General features: G+C 36.2%; 1 protein-coding gene across 1 annotated transcript in view; it reads right to left on the bottom strand.

The window, feature by feature from the left end:
• Nucleotides 1–18,526, bottom strand: part of LOC120244041 (OX-2 membrane glycoprotein-like) — a 31,015-nt gene extending 12,489 nt beyond the window's left edge. Inside the window, exons 1-3 of the mRNA XM_039250340.1 lie at nt 18,460–18,526; nt 6,107–6,445; nt 5,129–5,428 (exon numbers count right to left, since the gene is read on the bottom strand). Coding sequence (XP_039106271.1) covers nt 5,129–5,428; nt 6,107–6,445; nt 18,460–18,526 — 706 coding nt within the window. The remainder of the gene's footprint in view (nt 1–5,128; nt 5,429–6,106; nt 6,446–18,459) is intronic.
• Nucleotides 18,527–20,754: the final 2,228 nt, after the last annotated feature.

Raw genomic sequence — 20,754 nt, 5'->3', positions numbered from 1 at the left:
CCGAAATCAAGAGTCTGACACCTAACCAACTGAGCCACCCAGGTTTCCTACAAACACTCATTATAGTAGCTATTTTGACCACAGTGTTCCCAAATTATATTACAAATCCACTTCTATCTGTGCAGCCTTCTGAATATAATTACATTTTTCATGACAACTTAAATTTAACCAAAGGTCATCATGATTATCAATGCTAGTTCTTAGATATAATATAAAAACGAACCTATACACTTTGTGGATGGGCCATAAGGAAATTGCACTTATAGTAATGGCATTAATTATCATGCATTTTGCATTCTTAGGTCTACTTGTGGTAGATTTTTGAGTCTTTTTTCTGCTTATTATAACCTCCCATCTCTTTTTAATTTACTGCTTTGAATTTTCCATTACCATTGAAGAGAGATTTTTGTTAGCGATTACTTCTTTACTGATACTGTTAGGAAAATCCATGTGAGAAACTTTGTGCTATTTATTTTTGACTGTTCAGATATCATTTGGTCTCAGGTTCTAGTTTTAACTATGTTCTTTTTCTTTTTTAAAATTTTTTTGATGTTTATTTATTTTTGAGAGAGAGAGAGAGAGAGCATAAGAGGGGATAGGGAAAAGAGAGAAGGGGACCCAGAATCCAAAGCAGGATCCAGGCTCTGAGCTGTCAGCACAGAGCCCAACTCAGGGCTTGAATCCACAAACCATGAGATCATGACCCAAGATGAAGTCAGACGCTTAACCAACTAGGCCACCCAGGCGCCACTTAACTATGCTCTTTTTTAATGAGATACTACATAGCCCATTCAAATGGGGCAAAGAAGGCTGAATGGGTATAAAATGTGCAGAAAGCCCTGAAATTGGCACTAAAATATGAACACAGCACTAAAATCAATAATTTAGCATGGGAAATAATTAAATAATTATTTAAAGCAATAATTAAAGCATGGGGAAAAGGGTTTTCTATAAGATTTAAAAAGAATTAGGAATTTATAGGGGGCACCTGGGTGGCTTAGTCGGTTGAGTGTCCAACTCTTGATTTCAGCTCAGGTCATGATCCCAGGGTCATGGGATCGAGCCCACCATCATGCTCAGTGTGGAGCCTGCTTGGGATTCTCTCTCTCTTTCCCTCTGCCCCTCACCCGCTCATGTGCTTTCTCTCTCTCTTAAAAAAAAAAGAAAAGAAAGAAAAAAAGAATCAGGAATTTCTATCCTTAATATTTGTTGCAAAGCCAAGCAAGAAAGAATTCTCTTCTGAATTGATAAGTTACTTCTTTACAGACACTTGTGTCTTAGTAAGAGAAGTGACATTAGCCATAATCATCCAGCTAATAGATTGATGGGAGATATGTACATATGCTACTCAATGTGCATATTCCAATCTCATGATCTGAGGAGATTTTACAGGAAAGAGGAGCTGATTACCTTCTGTTTCAAGAAACACATGTAACAAAAATATTTACCTTTACGCTTCCTAAGACCCCATTAAAATTATAGTAACAAAAATAAACTGATTCAATGAAAAACAACAAAGGGACAAAAGAGTGATCTTCCTTGGCAAGAAATTTAAACAAATTTACAACAGATGTGAAGTGGATAGAGGAATGGCCTCTGAAGGTGCAGAGCAAGAGAAGCTGCAGGCTCATGTACACAAACAGTCTACACCTGCAGAGAGAGCCCCACAGAAGCTGGAGAGCATTAGAACTTAGGTGACAAAAGAAGGAGGGGTGAATTACAGAATGAAACTTACAGTCAAAAGCGCCCATTTCCATATCTGAAAGCATAGTTCTTGACAGCCAGGTGTGTTTATCCCTCAGCCAAAAAAAAAAAAAAAAAAAGAAAAAGAAAAAAGAAAAGAAAAAAGGGGTGGGGAATGCAGTTAAGTAGGGTAGGGGGTCAGACACCTTGAGTACAGGCCCCTTCATTCTGACTTTTAGAGTCTCCTGGCTAACTGCTGCCTGTTTGCTACAAACAAAAGTTTGTCTCTTTACAAGATACAAAAAGAATCTGTAAAGCTCCAGTCAGGGCTCATTAGAGTTTGAATAAAACCTATAATCAAAGTGAGAAAGATTGAGTGAAAGAAACATAAAATTTAAATGATGGTAGTAGCCCAAGGATGGGCAGTGGAGGAGATAACTAAAGAAACAGAAGATAATTACAACACTTCTAAATTATTATTCTTGGAAAGATTTAACAAGGTATTACTTTCTTAGAGCAGAAAGAGAAGGGTATGAAAAAATCAAACCAACTTTAATTTATAAAATTAATCTGAAATCGTAAAAGCAATTCAAAATTATAAGCCTGATTGTCAGAAGAAGGAAAACTTGAATGAAAAAATTTAAAGATTTTTTTAAAAAAAATCTCCCTGACATTATGAAGGAAAGAAAAAGACACATATATTTTTAAAAGATGAAAATAAGATTCAGTGTAAATGTTGTCATGCCCACTTACTTGATGTTTATAAAAAGGGAATAAATTAAGTGAACATGTGGAAAATTTTCAAAGAAAGGAGAGAATATTCAGAGTTTAAAGATTTGAGTCTCCAAATTCAGTGAACTCTCCAAATGCCAATTACATTAAATTATTAGAAATAAAATACTCTAAAAATAGCAGTAGGAAGTTTCAGAGCTCTAAGGATAATGAGAAGATTACTATTACCAAAGAGAAGATACGATAATATTTATTGTTACAATTATCTGATTCACATTTGACTCCTCGGCAATGACAATAGATGAGCAAAGACAATGGCAGAATACTCTGCAAATTCTGAGGGCAGAAGGGTTGTTAAACCGAAGTTGTGTAACAAGCAAACTATCTATCAATCAGGTGAAACAGCATTGTAAGTCCAGAGGAGAGATCCTGTGGCCTGTTAGCGTGACTATCAGAGTCACTAGGGAAATTTCCCACTGCTCTAATTCCACAGTACTGAGGGGACTCTGCTTTAACCAGGTTGTGCTAACCTGGGCAGTAGGGGTGAGGGGGAGAGATGAAAATGATGGAAGGGTAATTTATGTTGGCCTGAGTGTGTTATATCTTAGAGTAGTTTCATTTTACGCTAGTTATTACCTTGTACTTTATTTAGGTTAGTCCATAGATTGTTGAATTCAGAAATTTTTTTTTAATATTTTTATTTTATTTCTAGGATAGAGAGAGACAGCGTGAACAGGGGAGGGTCAGAGAGAGAGGGAGACACAGACTCTGAAACAGGCTCCAGGCTCTGAGCTGGCCGTCAGCACAGAGCCCGACGCGGGGCTCGAACCCACGAACCGCGAGATCATGACCTAAGCGAAAGTCGGACGCTTAACCGACTAAGCCACCCAGGCGCCCCTGTTTAATTCAGAAATTAATGAGATGTCCTAGGTTCAAATGAGGTTATGTTTAGCCCATTTGGACTATGTACTAGGCTGCTTATTCCAATAGTCCAGTAGCTGGTTACATACCCAAAATTGTTAAACTTCCAAAAGATGTGATGTGTCCTTCACTCATTCATTCAAACTTTATGAATCAATATCATTAATGGCTAGTGATGCTTTTTAGTTCTTGGACAAATGTGACAAATTCTGGAGAAATGTTATCCTCACCATTTCTTGAGTTTACATTTTTCCCAAAAGTGATGAAGGACATTAACCAAAGGCTCAAGAAGCTTAGGAAAACACAAGCAAGATAAATACAAAGAATGTGACACCAAAGCATTAAAAATAGAACTGACATAAAACAAATACAAGGACAAAATCTTAAAAGCAGCCAGGATGAAAGGGAGATACATTTCAAAGGACCAGCAATAAAATTGACATATATCTTTTCAACTAAAGTCATGAAAGTCAGAAGCCAATAAAATACCATTGTCGACGTGATGAAAAATGCGAAATAACTATCAAACTGAAAACAGAAATCCTGTAAAAATGTCCTTCAAAAGTTAAAACATTTTATGACCAAAAATATTAAAGGAATTGACCATCTATAAATCTTCACCAAGAAAAAAAAAACAAAAAAGAATTCTTTAGGCAGAAGGAAAATAAAAGTGTGAACACGGACAAAGAAATAAAAAACAATGGAAAGGATAAATCTAAAAGAATATTATTCTAAGTAACAGAAAGAAAAACAATAATATATTTTGGAATTTAAGCATAGATAAAGAATTAAAATCAACAAAATATGCCCCTGAAACTAATATAACATTGTTTGTCAACTACACTCAAATAAGTAAATAAATGAAATGCACAAAACAATAGCACAAAGAGTGGGCATTCATATAAGCTCATTGCATTATCTGAAAAATAGTAAAAATAATAAATCATATTAAGCTTTAATAAGTCAAGAGATGTATGTTGCAGTCTCCAAGTCAACCACTTAAAGAAGGGTGCAGAAATGGATAGTTAACAAACTAATAGAGGAGGTAAATGAAACAAAAGTAAAAAATCCAAAAGAATTCAGGGAGATAATATAAAACAGGTCAGAAAATAAAAAACAAATAATAAGGTGGTAAGTGAAAGCCTAAATATATCAGTATTTACACTTAATATATAAAGACAAAATGCTTTAGTGTTGAAAAATTACTAAGATGAAATATTAAAACAATTACTTAAATTTTATGGGCAATTATATTATATAAGTATAAAAACATAAATACATTGAAATTATTATTTAAATTTTTAAGAAAAATCATGCCTTGTTTACCTATGGCTTTGAAACAGAGGGTACGATGGACAAAGCTTGGGTGGAAGACAGGCAAGGTGAAATGGGCAGCTAAGAGAGACCGTCCATGGTGGATGAAACAAAAAATAGGCTTTGCCGTGCTGCTGACGGCTGCCGAGGTAAGCAGTGAAAAGAACTATATATTGGGAAGAAAGGAACCATATAGGGAGGAGGAAAAGTTGAAGGAGGTATGAGTGAACCTGGTCTTCACTGACTGTGGTCTAAATTCAGTGGAAAGCAGTTAAGGGAGATCAATGAACAAATTGCCCTTTAAGAACAGTTACCACTGGAGGCAGACCTGGGGTAGAGAACATTTGCACTGCCTGATTCTTTTAACCGTGCATGTGTATCACAATGACTTAACCTTTCTAAAAATAGATGAGTACACAAACACTTCTGATATGAATTCTTAAAATATTTCCCCTTGTTGATTATTATTTCTACTTACATTCTTGTTTGACTGACAGAGGAACTATCTTCTCTTCATTCTTTAAAGGATGATCCATGTGCACAATCAGGTGTTGGAGACTTAGGGACCTCACAGTCTCCAAGGAGACGTTGTATGTTTTAGTGATAGTCACCGTGCCATTTGGGTTCTGAGCAAGGTATTCTTCTGGTGGATTAATCAAGACTTTTGATGGGAAAAGAGATATCTGAGGAACAGGCTTTCCCACAGCTGAGTAAATAAATCTAAGAGAATCTTCAGAGTCAAGATTGGACTGGAGTTCAGTTTTTATTTCAGATACAGCTGAAACAAAAAGGGAGACACAAAATTAAATACAAAAATGTGTCACACCGGATTTCTAAAGTGTTACAGATGGACTTCTCCACATTTCTATATGACAATGAAATGCTGTAAACATGTCCCTCTCAGATACCTCTCCTCACATTTTGCAAAACTTCACAATTCTATCTCTTATATCCACTATCTTCCAATTTAAGAGGAACACAGTGGGTATCTCCACTTTAATTCAACCTTAAAAATACATTATATAAATCTCCAACACTTTAAATTTATAGCAAAATAACGAGGGGACACTATGTCACTATCACTACTCTTTCAACATTTAGTTAATTTGTCAGGAAATTCTTATTCTCTAAGTCTTCTTTCCTCTTTCTTTCCTCTCTTTCTCAGTGAAAATTCTGATGCCATTTACAACTTTTCCCTGCGGGATTAAAATCAATGCAGTGTAAAAAGTTAGATGAGAAGTCAGAAGACTTAAATGCTCTGCCTGGTCCGAACTGTGTGGAAATGAGAAAGCCATGTAACCATCATTGGCTTCCACTTTTTTCCTCCTGTATAACAAAAGATTTGACATGGATGACCTCTATTGTAGGCTTTCCTTCTTTAATATTCTTTCTCTGGACCCGAAACTTCAAAGATCACATCCTCATGATTTTGACTCTACATAAAACATTTGCATACCTATAATGTTAAGGCAGATTTGTCCACTACGGCTGCCATGCGGAAACACATTAAATAGACATTTGTAGCAGGCTTCATCTTCAAATGTTACTTCACGGATAGTTATGAATGAGGAGCTGGGTTCGATGACCTCACAGTGCAGCCGATCTCTGTATGGTGGAAGAATCCTTTCTCCATACGTACTGCTATATGTGCCAATATTTTGTGGTGAAGAACCCAGTATCTTCTGCCATGTAATTTGCACAACATCTGCTGGAGTTGTTAAGTTGCAAAAAATCGTCACGTTTTCTCCAAATACAGCTGTTTCATTATTCTTGCATATTATTCTATGTGAAGAGTCTGAAAACAAAACCCAGTATGAATTAAGAGCAATGTTCTTTCATACTACTTTGGACTTATCCCTGTCATAGCACTCACTTATCTCTCGGTTTTATAATTATCTTTTTATTTGTGTCTTTCCCCACTAGAAAATGGGCTTTCCTATCTTCTTCACCATTGAAAAGTAGTTTCTAAGTGTATTTCTGGCGTATACTACCTAACCAATAAATATTTACTGAGCACAAAAATTGAAACATAAATTAACCAACACAAGAATGGTAATTTTGATGAATCTCTGGAGGTTGAGTGTGAACTAGCTTGAGGGTAACAAACTCCCCTGGGCTCCGGTCTTAGGGAGGACCTAAAATTCCAGTTTCCACCAGCATGAACCTAGCCAAGTTCTCATAGTGAAAAGCCAAGAAAATTCACCTCATATCTTTGGCAAAGGAAGAGGAAAGTAATCATGTTGAAATAAGTCCAGTGCATTTCTCATAAAAAGACCTAGTCTCCAGGGAAAAGACTTTACCAGAACTTATCTCACATAGGTGGAAGGACAGTGATCCAGATCTGGTTCCCCTTAGCTTTCCTGTCTTATGTAAGGTGGGGAAGGAAGCGGAAAAGGTACAAAAACTTGTAAAGGTTACATCCAAGGGTCTAAGGTCCAGCAAGAGTGAAATTTAAACATATGATTTTGAAATACTTCCCTCCTCAACTGTTCCCCACCACAGCAGTAGGTTTCCAATATAATGACAGTGGATTACAGCTGAAATGGTTGTAAGGCTCAGACAGGAGAGACAAAAACAGAAAAACTACAAGAATTTGAAACCCTTGATACCTTGACCTACAATAAATAGTAAACACAACCCAACTCCCTGTGAGAGTAACATAAAACCCAAGTTAAAGCTCCATTTGCCTTAGTTCTTATCTGATATATCATGTCTGGGTTAAAATAAGAAGAGTTATAAGGCATGGTAAAAGCCCAGAATAAAAATAATATGAAAAGACAAAGAAGCATCCAAGCCAGACTCAAAAATAGTACAGATTTTGTAATTATCAGACAGAAAACTAAAATCAACTATGATTAATATAATAAAGACTCATGGAAAAGATTGACATGTGCAAGAATATATGAATAATGTAAGCATAGACATTGAAACTCTAAAACGAATAAAGAGAAAATGCCAAAGACATTACAAGAAAATAAAACTATAGACCAATATTTCTTATAAACAGAGAGGCAAAAATCCTAAACCAACTGAATGCAAACAAGTATTAAAAAAGTAAAGTCCATGGTCAAGTGAGATTTATCCCATGTATGCAAAGCTGGTTCGACACGTGAAATTCAACTAATGTAATTCATTACATCAACAGACTAAAATAGAAAAGTCACAAGATCACATGAACAGATTCAGAAAAAGCATTTGATAGAATCCATCACCAATTCATAATAAAAACTCACAGTAAACTAGGAATAGAGGGTAACTTCCTTCACCTGATAAAGAACATTTTCGAACAAAAAACAATATCTACAAAAACCCTACAGCTAGTATCACACTAAATAGTGCAAAACTCGAAGCTTTCCTGCTAAGATCAGGTACAAGGCAAAGATGCCCCCTCTCACCTATCCTTTTCAACATATACTTATAGGTCTTTCTAATGCAATAAGGTAAGAAAAAGATACAAAAGGTATGCTAGTTGGGAAGAAAGACATAAAACTGTCTTTGTTCATAGATGACATGATTATTTATGTAGAAAAGTAGAAAGAATCAACAAAAGAAACTCCTGGAACTAATAAGCAATTATAGCAAAGTTGTAGGATTACACAATAAATATACAAAAGTCAATCAATTTCCTGTGTATCAATAATATATAATTAAAACATAAATAATACCATTTACATAAGCAGTTCCCAAACCAAATATTCATGTATAAACCTAACAAAATAAGTACAAGATCTATATGAGGGAAATTATAAAACTCTGATGAACAAATCAAAGAAGAACTAAATAAAAGAAATATTCCATGTTAATGAATAGGAAGACTCAATATTGTCAAAATATCAGTTCTTCCCAACATGATCTGTGGATTAAATGCAATCCCGATTAAAATCTTAACCAGTTATTTATGGACATTGACAAACTGATTCTAAAGTTTACATAGAGAAGTGAAAGACCCAGAATAGCCAACACAATGTGGAAGGACAACAAAGTTGGAGGGCTAACATTATTCAGCTTCAAAACTTACTATAACTAGAGTAATCAACACAGTGTGGAATTGACAAATAAATAAGTAAATAGATCAATGGAACAGAATACAGAGCCCAGATATGGACTCACTCACATGAACTCAACTGATCTTTGGAAAAGGTGCAAAGAAATTCAACAGAGAAAGGATAGCCCTCTTTTAAAGTTTTATTTATTTTATTTTTATTCCTTTTTTATTAAAAAATTTTAAAGTTTATTTATTTTTGAGAAAGAGCACACGTAAATGGAGGAGAGCCAGAGAGAGAAAGGGAGATGCAGAATACAAAGCAGACTCCAGGCTCTGAGCTATCAGCACAGAGCCTGACAAGGGACTCAAACTCATGAACCGCAAGATCATGACCTGAGCAGAAGTCATTCGCCTAACAGGATGAGCCATCCAGGTGCCCCAAGGATAGTCTTTTTTGACAAATGATGCCGCTGGGACAGTAGTGTGTCTGATTCTTTTCCTAGGGCTGCCATAACAAATTACCACAAACTTCGTGGCTTGAAACAATAGAATTTATCTTTCACAGGTCTAGAGGTCAGAAGTCCTAAATTAAGGTGTTTTGATTTAGGGCTCACCCTAACTCAAAATGATTTCATCCTGAGATCCTTACCTTAATTATGTCTGCAAAGACCTTATTTCCAAATAAGATCATATTCTGAGGTTCTAGACAGACAAGAATGGGATTGGGAGCACTGTTCAACCCACTACAATGGCCATATGCTAAAAGAAATAAAGATAAACACCTCACTAACAAAAATTAACTCAATATGGATTGTAGACCTAAATGAAAAATGCAAAACCATAAAACTTAGAAGAAAACACAGGAGAAAATCTAGGTGACCTTGTGTTTGGTGATGAGTTATTAGATATAAATACCATCAGGATGATTCATGAATGAAAAAAAATTGATGTTAGACTTTATTATAATTAAAGACCTTTGCTTTGTGAAAGACAATGTGAATAAAATATAAAGACAAGCCACAGATTGTAAGAAAGTATTTGGAAAACATGTAACTGATAAAGGACTTTGTCATAGTCTGTTCAGGCTGCTATAATTAAATAATACAGACTGAGTAGTTTATAAACAACAGAAATTTGTTTCTCACAGTTCTGGAGGCTGGAAATCCAAGATCAGGGGGGCAGCATGTTTGAGTAAGGGCTCTCTTCTGGGCCATTGAATTCTTGTTGTGTCCTCACATGGTGGGAGGAACTAGGAAATTCTATGGATTTTTTATAATCTAATCCCATTTTTGAGGGCTCCACATCATGACCTACTCACTTCCCAAAGGCCTCACCTGCCTATACCATAACCTTTGAGGGTTACAATTTCAACATGTGAATTTTGAGGGGACATAAACACTCAGGCCATAGCAGACTTGTATCCAAAATATACAAAAAACAGTAAGAACACGAACAATATAATTTAAAAATGGCCAAAATGTCCAAATGGACACCTCCCCAAAAATAATATATAATTGGCAAAAAAACACATGAAAGGATGCACAAAATCTCTTGTTGTTAGGAAACTGCATATTAAAATAATAATGAGTTTCTACTACACACCTATTAGACTGGCTAAGATTTTTTAAATACACACAATACTAAATGTTGGTGAGGATGCAGAAGACCAGGAACTCTAATTCATTGTTGACTGGAGTACAAAAGGTGACAGCCACTTTGGAAGGACAATTTGGCAGTTTCTTAACAAACCTACACATATTGCTACCATGGAATCCAGCAGTTGTGTTCTTAGGTATTCACCCAACTGATTTGAAAACTTATAACCATATAAAAATCTACAGGTAAATGTTTAAGGCAGTATATTCATAATCACCAAAAACGGAAAGCACCAAGATGACTTTAATAGGTGAATGAGTAAACTGTAGTCATCTATACAACAGAATATTATCCAGCGATAAATAAATATGAGCCATTGAATCACGCCCACACATACAAACCGTGGATAAACGTAGAATGCATATGGCTAAGTGGAAGAAGCCAAAGTAAGAATCACACACTGTGTGATTCCAAGTATATGCCATTTTGGAAAAGGTAAAACTATAGAGACAGTAGGAAGATCAGTGGCTACCAAGGGCTCAGGAGTAGGGAGGAGAGTTGAATAGGTGAGACACACAGGATTTTTAGGGCAATAAAACTATTCTGTATGGTACTGTAATGGTTGGTAAGTGACCTTACACATTTGTCAAAATGTATAGAGATTGACAGCACATAAAGTGAATCTTAATGCAAACAATGTAAAAAATTATTGGGGCACCTGGGTGGCTCAGTCGGTTAAGCAATCCAACCCTTGATATTGGCTCAGGTCAAAATCTCATGGTTTGTGAGATCAAGCTCCTCATTAGGCTCATGCTGACAGGATAGTATGAAGTCTGTTTGAGATTCTCTCTTTCCCTCTCTATGCCCTTCTCTAACTTGCACGTGTGTGGACTCTCTCTCAAAATAAATAAATAAACGTTTAAGAAAAAAATTATTTAGGAGACGGAGGTTGCCAAGGAGTGCAGTCTGAAACCTGAAAATCTGACTGTATTACAAATATATCCTATGTAGACGTAAAAGTTGATAGTATATACACTTGATATGACATAATTAAAATGGCATTTGACCTCTGTGGCCTTCCTCCCCTAAACCCGTAAGGCACTCTAGTCACGAAAAAAACATCAGACAATTTCTGATAGAGGGCTATTCTACAATATACTTGACCAGTCCCTTCAAAACAGTCAAGGTCATCAAAAATAAGGAAATTCTGAGATAGTGGTCAGTTAAGAGAAGCCTGAGGAGACATGATAAAGAAATGTAATGTGAATGAGTGGATTGAATTTCTAATTCTTTAAATGTGTTACCCTAAAAAAAAATTACAGAAACTAACTCAGACATTTTAAGAATCCAAGTTGATATAATTAAGGTAAATCTTTAGCAAATAAAATAGTTTATTATGTGTGGCTTAAAAGAACATTTATGCCTTCTTTGATCTATCAGTGTTGATAATAATAAAAGCATACATTTTATTCTAAAAAAAAAGAAATGTAATGTGATATTCGGGGCAAGATCCTTAAACAAAAAAAGTTAAAAATCAAGAAATATGTAAACTGTGGACTTTAGTTATGAAAAATACATCAAATTTAATTTGTTAATTATAACAAATCTACCATACTAATGTAAGATGTTAATAGTAGGGAAAGCTGGGTAAGGGATATGTGGAAATACTGTACTATTTTCTCGGTTTTTCTGTAAGCCTAAAACTGTTTTAAAAAATAAAGTCTTGGGGCACCAAGGTGGCTCAGTCGGTTAAGCATCTGACTTCAGCTCATGGGCTTAGGTCATGATCTTGCGGTTCGTGGGTCCAAGCCCCATGTAGGGCTCTGTGCTGAGCACTCAGAGCCTAGAGCTTGCTTTGGATTCTGTGTATCTCTCTCTCGGTCCCTCCCCTGCTTGCACTCTGTTTCTCTCTGTCTCTCAAAAATAAATAAAAAATAAAATCTTTTTAAGGAATCAATTATATTTCTATATATCTTCAATAAACAAATGGAAAACAATTAAAAATACCATGTAAAATAGCTTCTCCAAGTTAAGAAAAATGAAATACATAGTAATGTCTATTGCACAATATATAAAACCTCATTAGGGGCACCTGGGTGGCTCCGTCGGTTAAGCGTCTGACTTCGGCTCAGGTCATGATCTCATGGTTTGTGCCCGCATTGGGCTCTGTGCTGACAGCTAGCTCAGAGCCTGGAGCGTGTTTCAGATTCTGTATCTCCCTCTTTCTCTGACACTCCACTGCTCACGCTGTCGCTCATTCTCTCTCAGAAATAAATAAAACATTAAAAAAAAAAAAAAGACCTGTTTACTGAAATCTACAAAATATATCTAAAAAAAAAATAAAGAAGTCTTAAATAAATGGAAAGATACATCATACCATAGATGGGGGGGGGGAATAATGAAATAATGATGTTAATCCTTTTCAAGCTAATTTTTAGGCTCAATGTAAATCTAACAAAATTCAAAGCAGTTTCTTAAAAAGACTTTTAATGTTTATTTTTGAGAGAGAGAAAGAGAGAAAATGTGAGTGGAGGAGGGGCAGAGAGAGAGGGAGACAGAATCCAAAGCAGGCTCCAGATTCTGAGCTGTCAGCTCCAGCTCTGAGCATGCTGGACTCGAACCTACAAACTGTGAGATCATGACCTGAGCTGAAGTTGGACACTTAACTGACTGAGCCACCCAGGTGCCCCCAAGCAGTTTGTTTGTTTGTTTTTTAATTCTGCATTTTACAAGCTGATTCTAAAAAAGCCAGGGGCTAAAACTGAAGACGTACTATCCAGATATAAAACTAAAGGAATACAATGTGATTTTTATTCAAGAATAAGGAAATAGATGAAATACAATGAAATAGAGTCAGAAACAGTTGCACACATATGTGTGTATCTGATATATATGACAAATGGAAAAGACAGTGCATAGGTTTGGGAAAAAGATTATTTTCCCACTAAATGATGATGTGTAAATTAGATATCCATACGGAAAAATTATATACTGACTCTTATCTAAGACTAAAGACAAAAGTCTATTTCAAATGCATTGAGTCCTATCTAAAGCTAGAGACAACAATCCATTTCAAATCCATTAAAAATGTAAATGTGAAAATAAAACACTGCTTTAAAAATAAAGTATTATAGAACATCTACTTGGCTGGAGTAGCCAATTTCTTAAGTAGGGCATACATCAACAGTTATATGATGCCCTATTCCCTTTTTTAGAAATATGAAATTTTTAAAAATTAGAAGTAAGCAATTAATCTGTTTTAATACTAAATTACTTCAGTCTATCAAAAGATACATATTCAGGAGTAAAAAGGCAACCCATAGAGTAAGGGAATATTTGCTATACGTATATATGACTGAGGACTTGTATTCTACAAATCAAGACAGGCAACTCTATGGAAAATGGAGCAAAATATATGAATACGCACATCATAAAAGAGAATGTTTAAATGGCCAACAGAGGGGCGCCTGGGTGGCTCAGTTGGTTGAGCGTCCGACTTCGGCTCAAGTCATGATCTCACGTTTCGTGGGTTCGAGCCCCACGTCGGGCTCTGTGCTGGCAGCTCAGAGCCTGGAGCCTGTTTCAGATTCTGTACCTCCCTCTCTCTCTGACCCTCCCCTACTCACACTGTCTCTGTCTCTCTCTCTCTCTCTCTCAGAAATAAATAAAACATTAAAAAAATAAATAAATAAATGGCCAAGAGAGAAGACGCTCAACTTCTTTAGTCATCAAAGAAATACAAATTAAAACCTGGACTACACATAACTAGAATGACTAACACGAAAGTCAGACAATACCAAGTTTGGCGAAGATATATAGAAAACACAATTCATGTACACTTTGATGGGAGTAGAAACTGGAAAACCCTTTGACCTCATGGTCAATGGTACTATAATAGCGTATGGACAGATAGTAGCTACACCTGTGGTGAGCATAGCATAATGTCTAGACTTATCACATTACCATCTTGTACACCTGAAACTAATGAAGCATTATGCATCAACTATATTTTAATTTTAAAAATGTGGAACATAGGCATATCCTATGATTAGAAAACCTACTCCTAGGTATATATCTAATAGAAATGTCTACTTATATTCTTCAAAACACACATACAAAAATGTTCATAGAGGCATTATTTGCAATAGTCAAAACAAAGAAATTACCCAAATGCAAATCAACAGTAGAATTGATAAATAAGTTATGGTATCTACATAATGGGATTTACTAAACTGCAATGAGATTTAATAAATTACATTTACTCTCAATAATATGGATAAAACTCACCAATGTGTTGTTGAGCCAAAGAAATTAGACACAAGTGAATAACTGCTAAATGATTATATTTATATGTATATAATATATGTAACATATATATTAACATACATAATCAATATGTAATCAATATATATTATATACCAACAACAGATAAAATGAATCTATGGTGTAAGTAATTTGGATAGCGGCATTTGTAGGGAAGAAAGGAAGGGGGCATGAATAAAGCCTTGGGATGTAGCTAATGTTCTCTTCTTGATCTGTGCTAGATATTCTGGTGTAATCATTACAAAAATTAATCAAACTGCACACTTATGTTTATACATGCTCCTGTGTGTCTGTCTTACTTAAATGCAAAGGTTAAAAAAAAAAGCCTCAAGGGGTGACTGGGTGACTCAGTAGGTTGAACGTCTGACTTTGGCTCAGGTCATGATCTCGCGGTTCGTGGGTTCGAGCCCCGCGTGTTCGGCTCTGTGCTGACAGCTAGCTCAGAGCCTGGAGCCTGTTTCAGATTCTGTGTCTCCTTCTCTCTATGCTCTTCCCCCACTCACGTCCTGCCTCACTCTGTCTCTCAAAAAAATGAAAAGAAAAATAAAAATAAATGTAAAAGCAACAACAACAACAAAACTCTCATGAACTTTACTCCACTTACCTCAGACTATATTCTGGTTTTCACTCACTTCTCTAGGCTTTTATATTCAGATTATGAACAAATTTTTTTCAAATATTTTTCAAAAATTCACTGATTCACAGACTTTGAGTAATCTAATATCACAGCCAGTGTTCTACATTTTATATTTTAGATGCTAATGTCAGTTAAGAAATAATATGGACATATTGGTTCCCTCTTCCTGTCACATCATTTTGTTCTCAGCATATGTCCTTCCTCTTTCAACTTTTGACTGGATTATCTAATTTAATTCAAATGCTACTTTTTGGAAGCCCTAGCATCAGCCATTAGACAACGAAAGGAAATCAAAGGCATCAAAGTCGGCAAAGAAGTCAAACTTCCACTTTTTGCAGACGACATGATACTCTACATAGAAAACCTGACAAACCCCACCAGAAGCCTACTAGAACTGATCCAAGAATTCAGCAAAGTTGCAGGGTACAAAATCAATGTGCAGAAATCGGTTGCATTTTTATACACCAACAATGAAGCAACAGAAAGAGAAATCAAGAAACTGATCCCATTCACAACTGCACAAAAACCATAGAATACCTAGGAATAAACCTAACCAAGGATACAAGAGATCTGTATGATGAAAACTATAGAAAACTTATGAAGGAAATTGAAGAAGACACAAAGAAATGGAAAAACGTTCCATGCACATGGATAGGAAGAATAAATATAGTCAAAATGTCATTACTACCCAAAGCAATCTACACATTCAATGCAATCCCAATCAAAATTGCACCAGCATACTTCTCAAAACTAGAACAAACTATCCTAAAATTTATATGGAACCACAAAAGACCCCGAATAGCCAAAGTAATATTGAAGAAGAAAACCAAAACGGGAGGCATCACCATCCCAGGCTTTAGCCTCTACTACAAGCTGTCATCATCAAGACAGTATGGTCTTGGCACAAAAACAGACACATAGACCAGTGGAGTAGAATTGAGAACTCAGAATTGGACCCAAAAGCATACAACCAACTAATCTTTGACAAACCAGGAAAGAGTATCCAATGGAAAAGACAGCCTCTTTAACAGATGGTGCTGGGAGAACTGGACAGCAACATGCAGAAGAATGAAACTAGATCATTTTCTCACACCATACACAAAAATAAAGTCAAAATGGATAAAGGACCTGAACGTGAGACAGGAAACCATCAAAACCCTAGAGGAGAAAGCAGGAAGCAACCTCCTTGACCTCCACCACAGCAATTTCTTACTTGACACATTCCCAAAAGCAAAAGAATCAAGAGCAAAAATAAACGATTGGGACCTCATCAAGATTAAAAGCTTCTGCACTGCAAAGGAAACAACCCACAAAACGAATAGGCAACCAACGGAATGGGAAAAGATAGTTGTAAATGACATTTCAGATAAAGGGTTAATATCCAAAATCTATAAGGAACTCACCAAACTCCACACACGAAAAACAAACAATCCAGTGAAGAAATGAGCAGAAGATATGAACACACACTTCTCCAAAGAGGACATCCAGATGGCCAATAGACACATGAAACGATGCTCAGCATCCCTCCTCATCAGGGAAATACAAATCAAAACCACACTGAGATACCACCTCACGCCAGTCAGAGTGGCTAAAATGAGCAAATCAGAGGACTCTAGATGCTGGCGAGGATGTGGAAAACAGGCACCTTCCGACACTGTTGGTGGGAATGTAAACTGGTACAGCCCCTCTGGAAAACAGTGTGAAGGTTCCTCAAAAAATTAACAGTAGAACTCCCCTATGACCCAGCAAGAGAACTGTTAGGAATTTACCCAAGAGATACAGGAGTGCTGATGCATAGGGGCACATGGACACCAATGTTCATAGCAGCACTCTCCACAATAGCTAAAACATGGAAAGAGCCTAAGTGTCCATCAACTGATGAATGGATCAAGATGTGGTTTATCTATACCATAGAATACTACATGGCAATGAGAAAGAATGAAATCTGGCCATGTGTAGCAACATGGATGGATCTTGAGGGTGTTATGCTGAGCGAAATAAGTCAGGCAGAGAAGTACAGCTACCATATGTTTGCACATATAGGAGGATTAGGAGGAACTTAATGGAGGACTGTGGGGGAGAAGAAGGGGGGAATAGGGGGAAGAGGGAGGGAGGCAAACCATAAGAGACTCTTGAATGTTGAGAACAAACTGAGGACTGATGGGTATGGGGGAGAGGGGAAGGGGGGTGATGGGCATGGAGAAGGGCACTTGGGATGAGCACTGGGTGTTATATGGAAACCAACTTGACAATAAACTATTAAAAACATGATACTTTTTGAGGAAAAACTAGAAATAATCATGATTTATTTTCTCAATTGAATTCCTACAGATCATTAGTTATTGCCCTTACCATAAGCCCAACAGATTTGAGATGGAATTGAGTTAAATCTCTCCAACCAAATAATTGTAATGACTAGAAAACATTAGCACTTGAATATTTAGGAAATCCCTAACATCTCAGAGTACCTTAGTTTTTAATGAGAAGCAAACCCATGAAGGAAACAATGAACACATTTGACAATATAAAAATGATAAACCTTTTAGTGATCAAGAAGAGCCTCAAAACAAGTCAAATTCAGACTTAAAAGGCAAAGGCACTTCAAGAAATATTGCATAACTAACTAACTAACTAACTAGCCAGCTAGCTAGCAGAGAGACCATTTGCTTCCAGCAGGTTTGTGACCTCTAATTTGAGCTACTTGAGCTCACTTCAGAAGCAATGTTTATGTAAGTCACTGTTTCAATATGCTCACCTTAAAACTGCTAGTTGCCAACAACCTGGATAGCTACATGTCTAACATGCAGACCCAAACATAATTCTCTGCTCCCCTAACTTTATAAAAGTGAAAAGACTCCATCTTGGTATTTCTTTGCCATTGATTTCCAGCCTCAAAGCAAATGCAAGAAAAGGTGAAGAGTTACCTGATTCCTGTGCCCATATGGGAAGCAGGAGGAGCTGGAGAATGAGGTGAAGTGGAAAGCCCATGAACTTGGATGATAAAATTGTCACTAACATGTGGAGTATTTCATTCTCTAATGACTTTCACACGAAAATGGCAATATCTTCCAATATATCTACCAAAATATGTTACTCATTAACCAGTTGTTAAGAAAGTCAGATAAAACTTTCCTAGTCTTCCAACGTTTTTTTGTACTTCCTTATCTGTTTAGGTGCCAATTCTGTTGGAGCTCTCAGGTCTAAGCATATAATTTTCATCAACATATGTGCCTGCCGCAGGATTCATGCACAGGCTCTGAAAACTTACCTGCTAACTTGCCAGTAAATGTAATTACTTTTTGGGGGATTGTTACTAACTTTCCCCAGTCTTTCATGTCCTGTTCCTTACGTACAAAATAAAATTCAAGCTAGTTTATCCACAAGGAGTGAGGTCAAGTGAAAAGACTGCTCTCCGCAGAGGTATGCTAGGTTTCTAAAAATCCTTCCTCATGGAAACTAAATCCTCATGATCACCTCCTCAAATTGGAATAGGAAATTTTTTAAAAAAGTAAGTTTTCAGTAAAATCATCAAATAGTTTCTAATTAAATTCTATGTATTAAAATTAAAAAAAAAAGACACAGATCACTTTCATCTTTCTATAAACTCTTCTTCTACATAGTACTTTAAATAAAGGGAAAGGGGTGCCTGGGTGGCTCAGTTGGTTAAGCATCAGACTCTCGGTTTTGGCTCAGGTCATGATCTCATCGTTCATGGGTTCTGGGGCATATTTAATAGCTGATCCTGTCTCCTTTTAATTACTTTGCATGGTATATCATTTTCCTTAATTTTATTGCAACCTACCTATATTTCTATAATTGAAGTGAGTCTCTTGTAGGTAGCATATAGCTGGGCCATTTATCATCTGCTAGTGTCTTGATTTCTCTTTTATTTGTGGAGAATATTTTCCCTAGATATAGATATAGGGTTCAATAAATTCATTATTTTTTAGCTCTGGAAATGATATGCAACTTCCTTCTGGCCTCCAAGATTTACAATAAAAATTCTGCTATCATTTGACTTCTTTCCCCCCATAAATAACACATCATTTCTCTATAACTGCTTTCAAGATTTTTCTTCTTCACTTTTAGCTTTCTGAAATTTAACTTGTGTCTTGGCAAGGATTTATTTGAATTTATCTTATTTGGAGTTAACTCTTCTTGACCCTGTAGGTCTGTCTTTTTCCAAATTTGGGAAAGTTTTAATTATTATTTCTTTGAATATTTTTTCTGTACCACTCTTTTGATCCTCTCCTTCTGGAATTGTTTTAGTATGATGTGTTCCTGAAGGTGTGTTCATTTTTCTTCAGTCAATTTTTTTCTGTGTGTTTCAGAATTGGTCATTCCTATTGTTCTCTCCTCAAGTTTAATGATTCGTTTCTGTCTTCTCCATTCTGCTATTGGGCCCATTTGTTGCTTTTTAGGTTTTTTTTTTTTTTCATTTATTGTATTTTATTCTTGAAATTTCCATTTGGTTTTTCTTTATATCACCTTTTTGTTTTTCTGTAACTTTTTATTTCTTTGCCCAGAGTTTCTATTTTTATCATTAGTCTCAATTGGACTTATAACTATTCATTCAAGTATTTTTTATAATGGTTATGTTAAATTCTTTTCAGATAATTCTAAAATTGGTGTCACATTTGATTTGTTAAGTGTTTATTTTCTGTTATTTAACTTCAAATCCATCTTAAGTCTTGGAGCACAATGGGTAATTTTTAACGAACATCTGAACTTTGTGGATATTATAAGACTGAACCATATTTAAATCCCATGTTTTAGCAGGCCTTCTTTAACACTGCTCTGGCAAAAATGGGGATGCTATCTTGTTACTAGCAGATCAGAATGGAAGCTGAAGTCCTGTACTTAGCCTTCATTAACACAGAGCTAGGGAAAATTGTCTCTCTATTGCTAAGAAGTAGTAATGGTACCCTTCTTCTTGATGCTCCTGTATGGCCTCCACTTATACCATGATAAGTAACCTTTTTATAGCTGAATGTAGTGAATGTCCAAACTTTCTGTTTGTCCTTCTCTGACATCACCCCAGTGAGGAGGGCAAGGGGTACGTTGTTTGATAGGGTGGGAGTGGAAGTCCAGGCTCCAATATGGTCTCCATGGAGTCACAGGGGACTGAGATACCTCTTTACCACAAGGTGCATATAAAATTCCTACCTCCCACTAGACCTTTTCTGATGCCAACTTGTAGGTAGGGACGCGAGTACGAACAAGATTCTGGCACCTTGTAAAGTCTGGCATGGGTCCAGTCTAGGCTTCCCACTCAGTTCTTGCTGGTGTGTGTGTGTGTGTGTGTGTGTGTGTGTGTGTGTGTGTGTGTGTGTGTGTATGGTTCAAGTTTTCCTGTGGAGTTTGACTGGTGTAAGCAGTTATTGGTAAACATTTTCTGTCTTTCTAGAATTCCCCATTCTTGGTCATGTGGCTAGAGAGAGCAGGCTTTTTTTTTTTTTTTGAGATCTTTAAAAAAATTTGTACTAACTGTCATTTCCAGTTTTGCAGCTTCTGTAGTACCCAGTCCAAGATAATATGAGGCAAAAATAAAATACCAGGAACT

Source organism: Hyaena hyaena, unplaced genomic scaffold, assembly GCF_003009895.1.
Source record: "Hyaena hyaena isolate Hyena2069 unplaced genomic scaffold, ASM300989v1 scaffold_366, whole genome shotgun sequence".
Classification (NCBI taxonomy): Eukaryota; Metazoa; Chordata; class Mammalia; order Carnivora; family Hyaenidae; genus Hyaena; species Hyaena hyaena.
The sequence above is the reverse complement of the archived record's forward strand: the minus strand, read 5'-3'. Positions and strand labels throughout refer to the sequence as shown.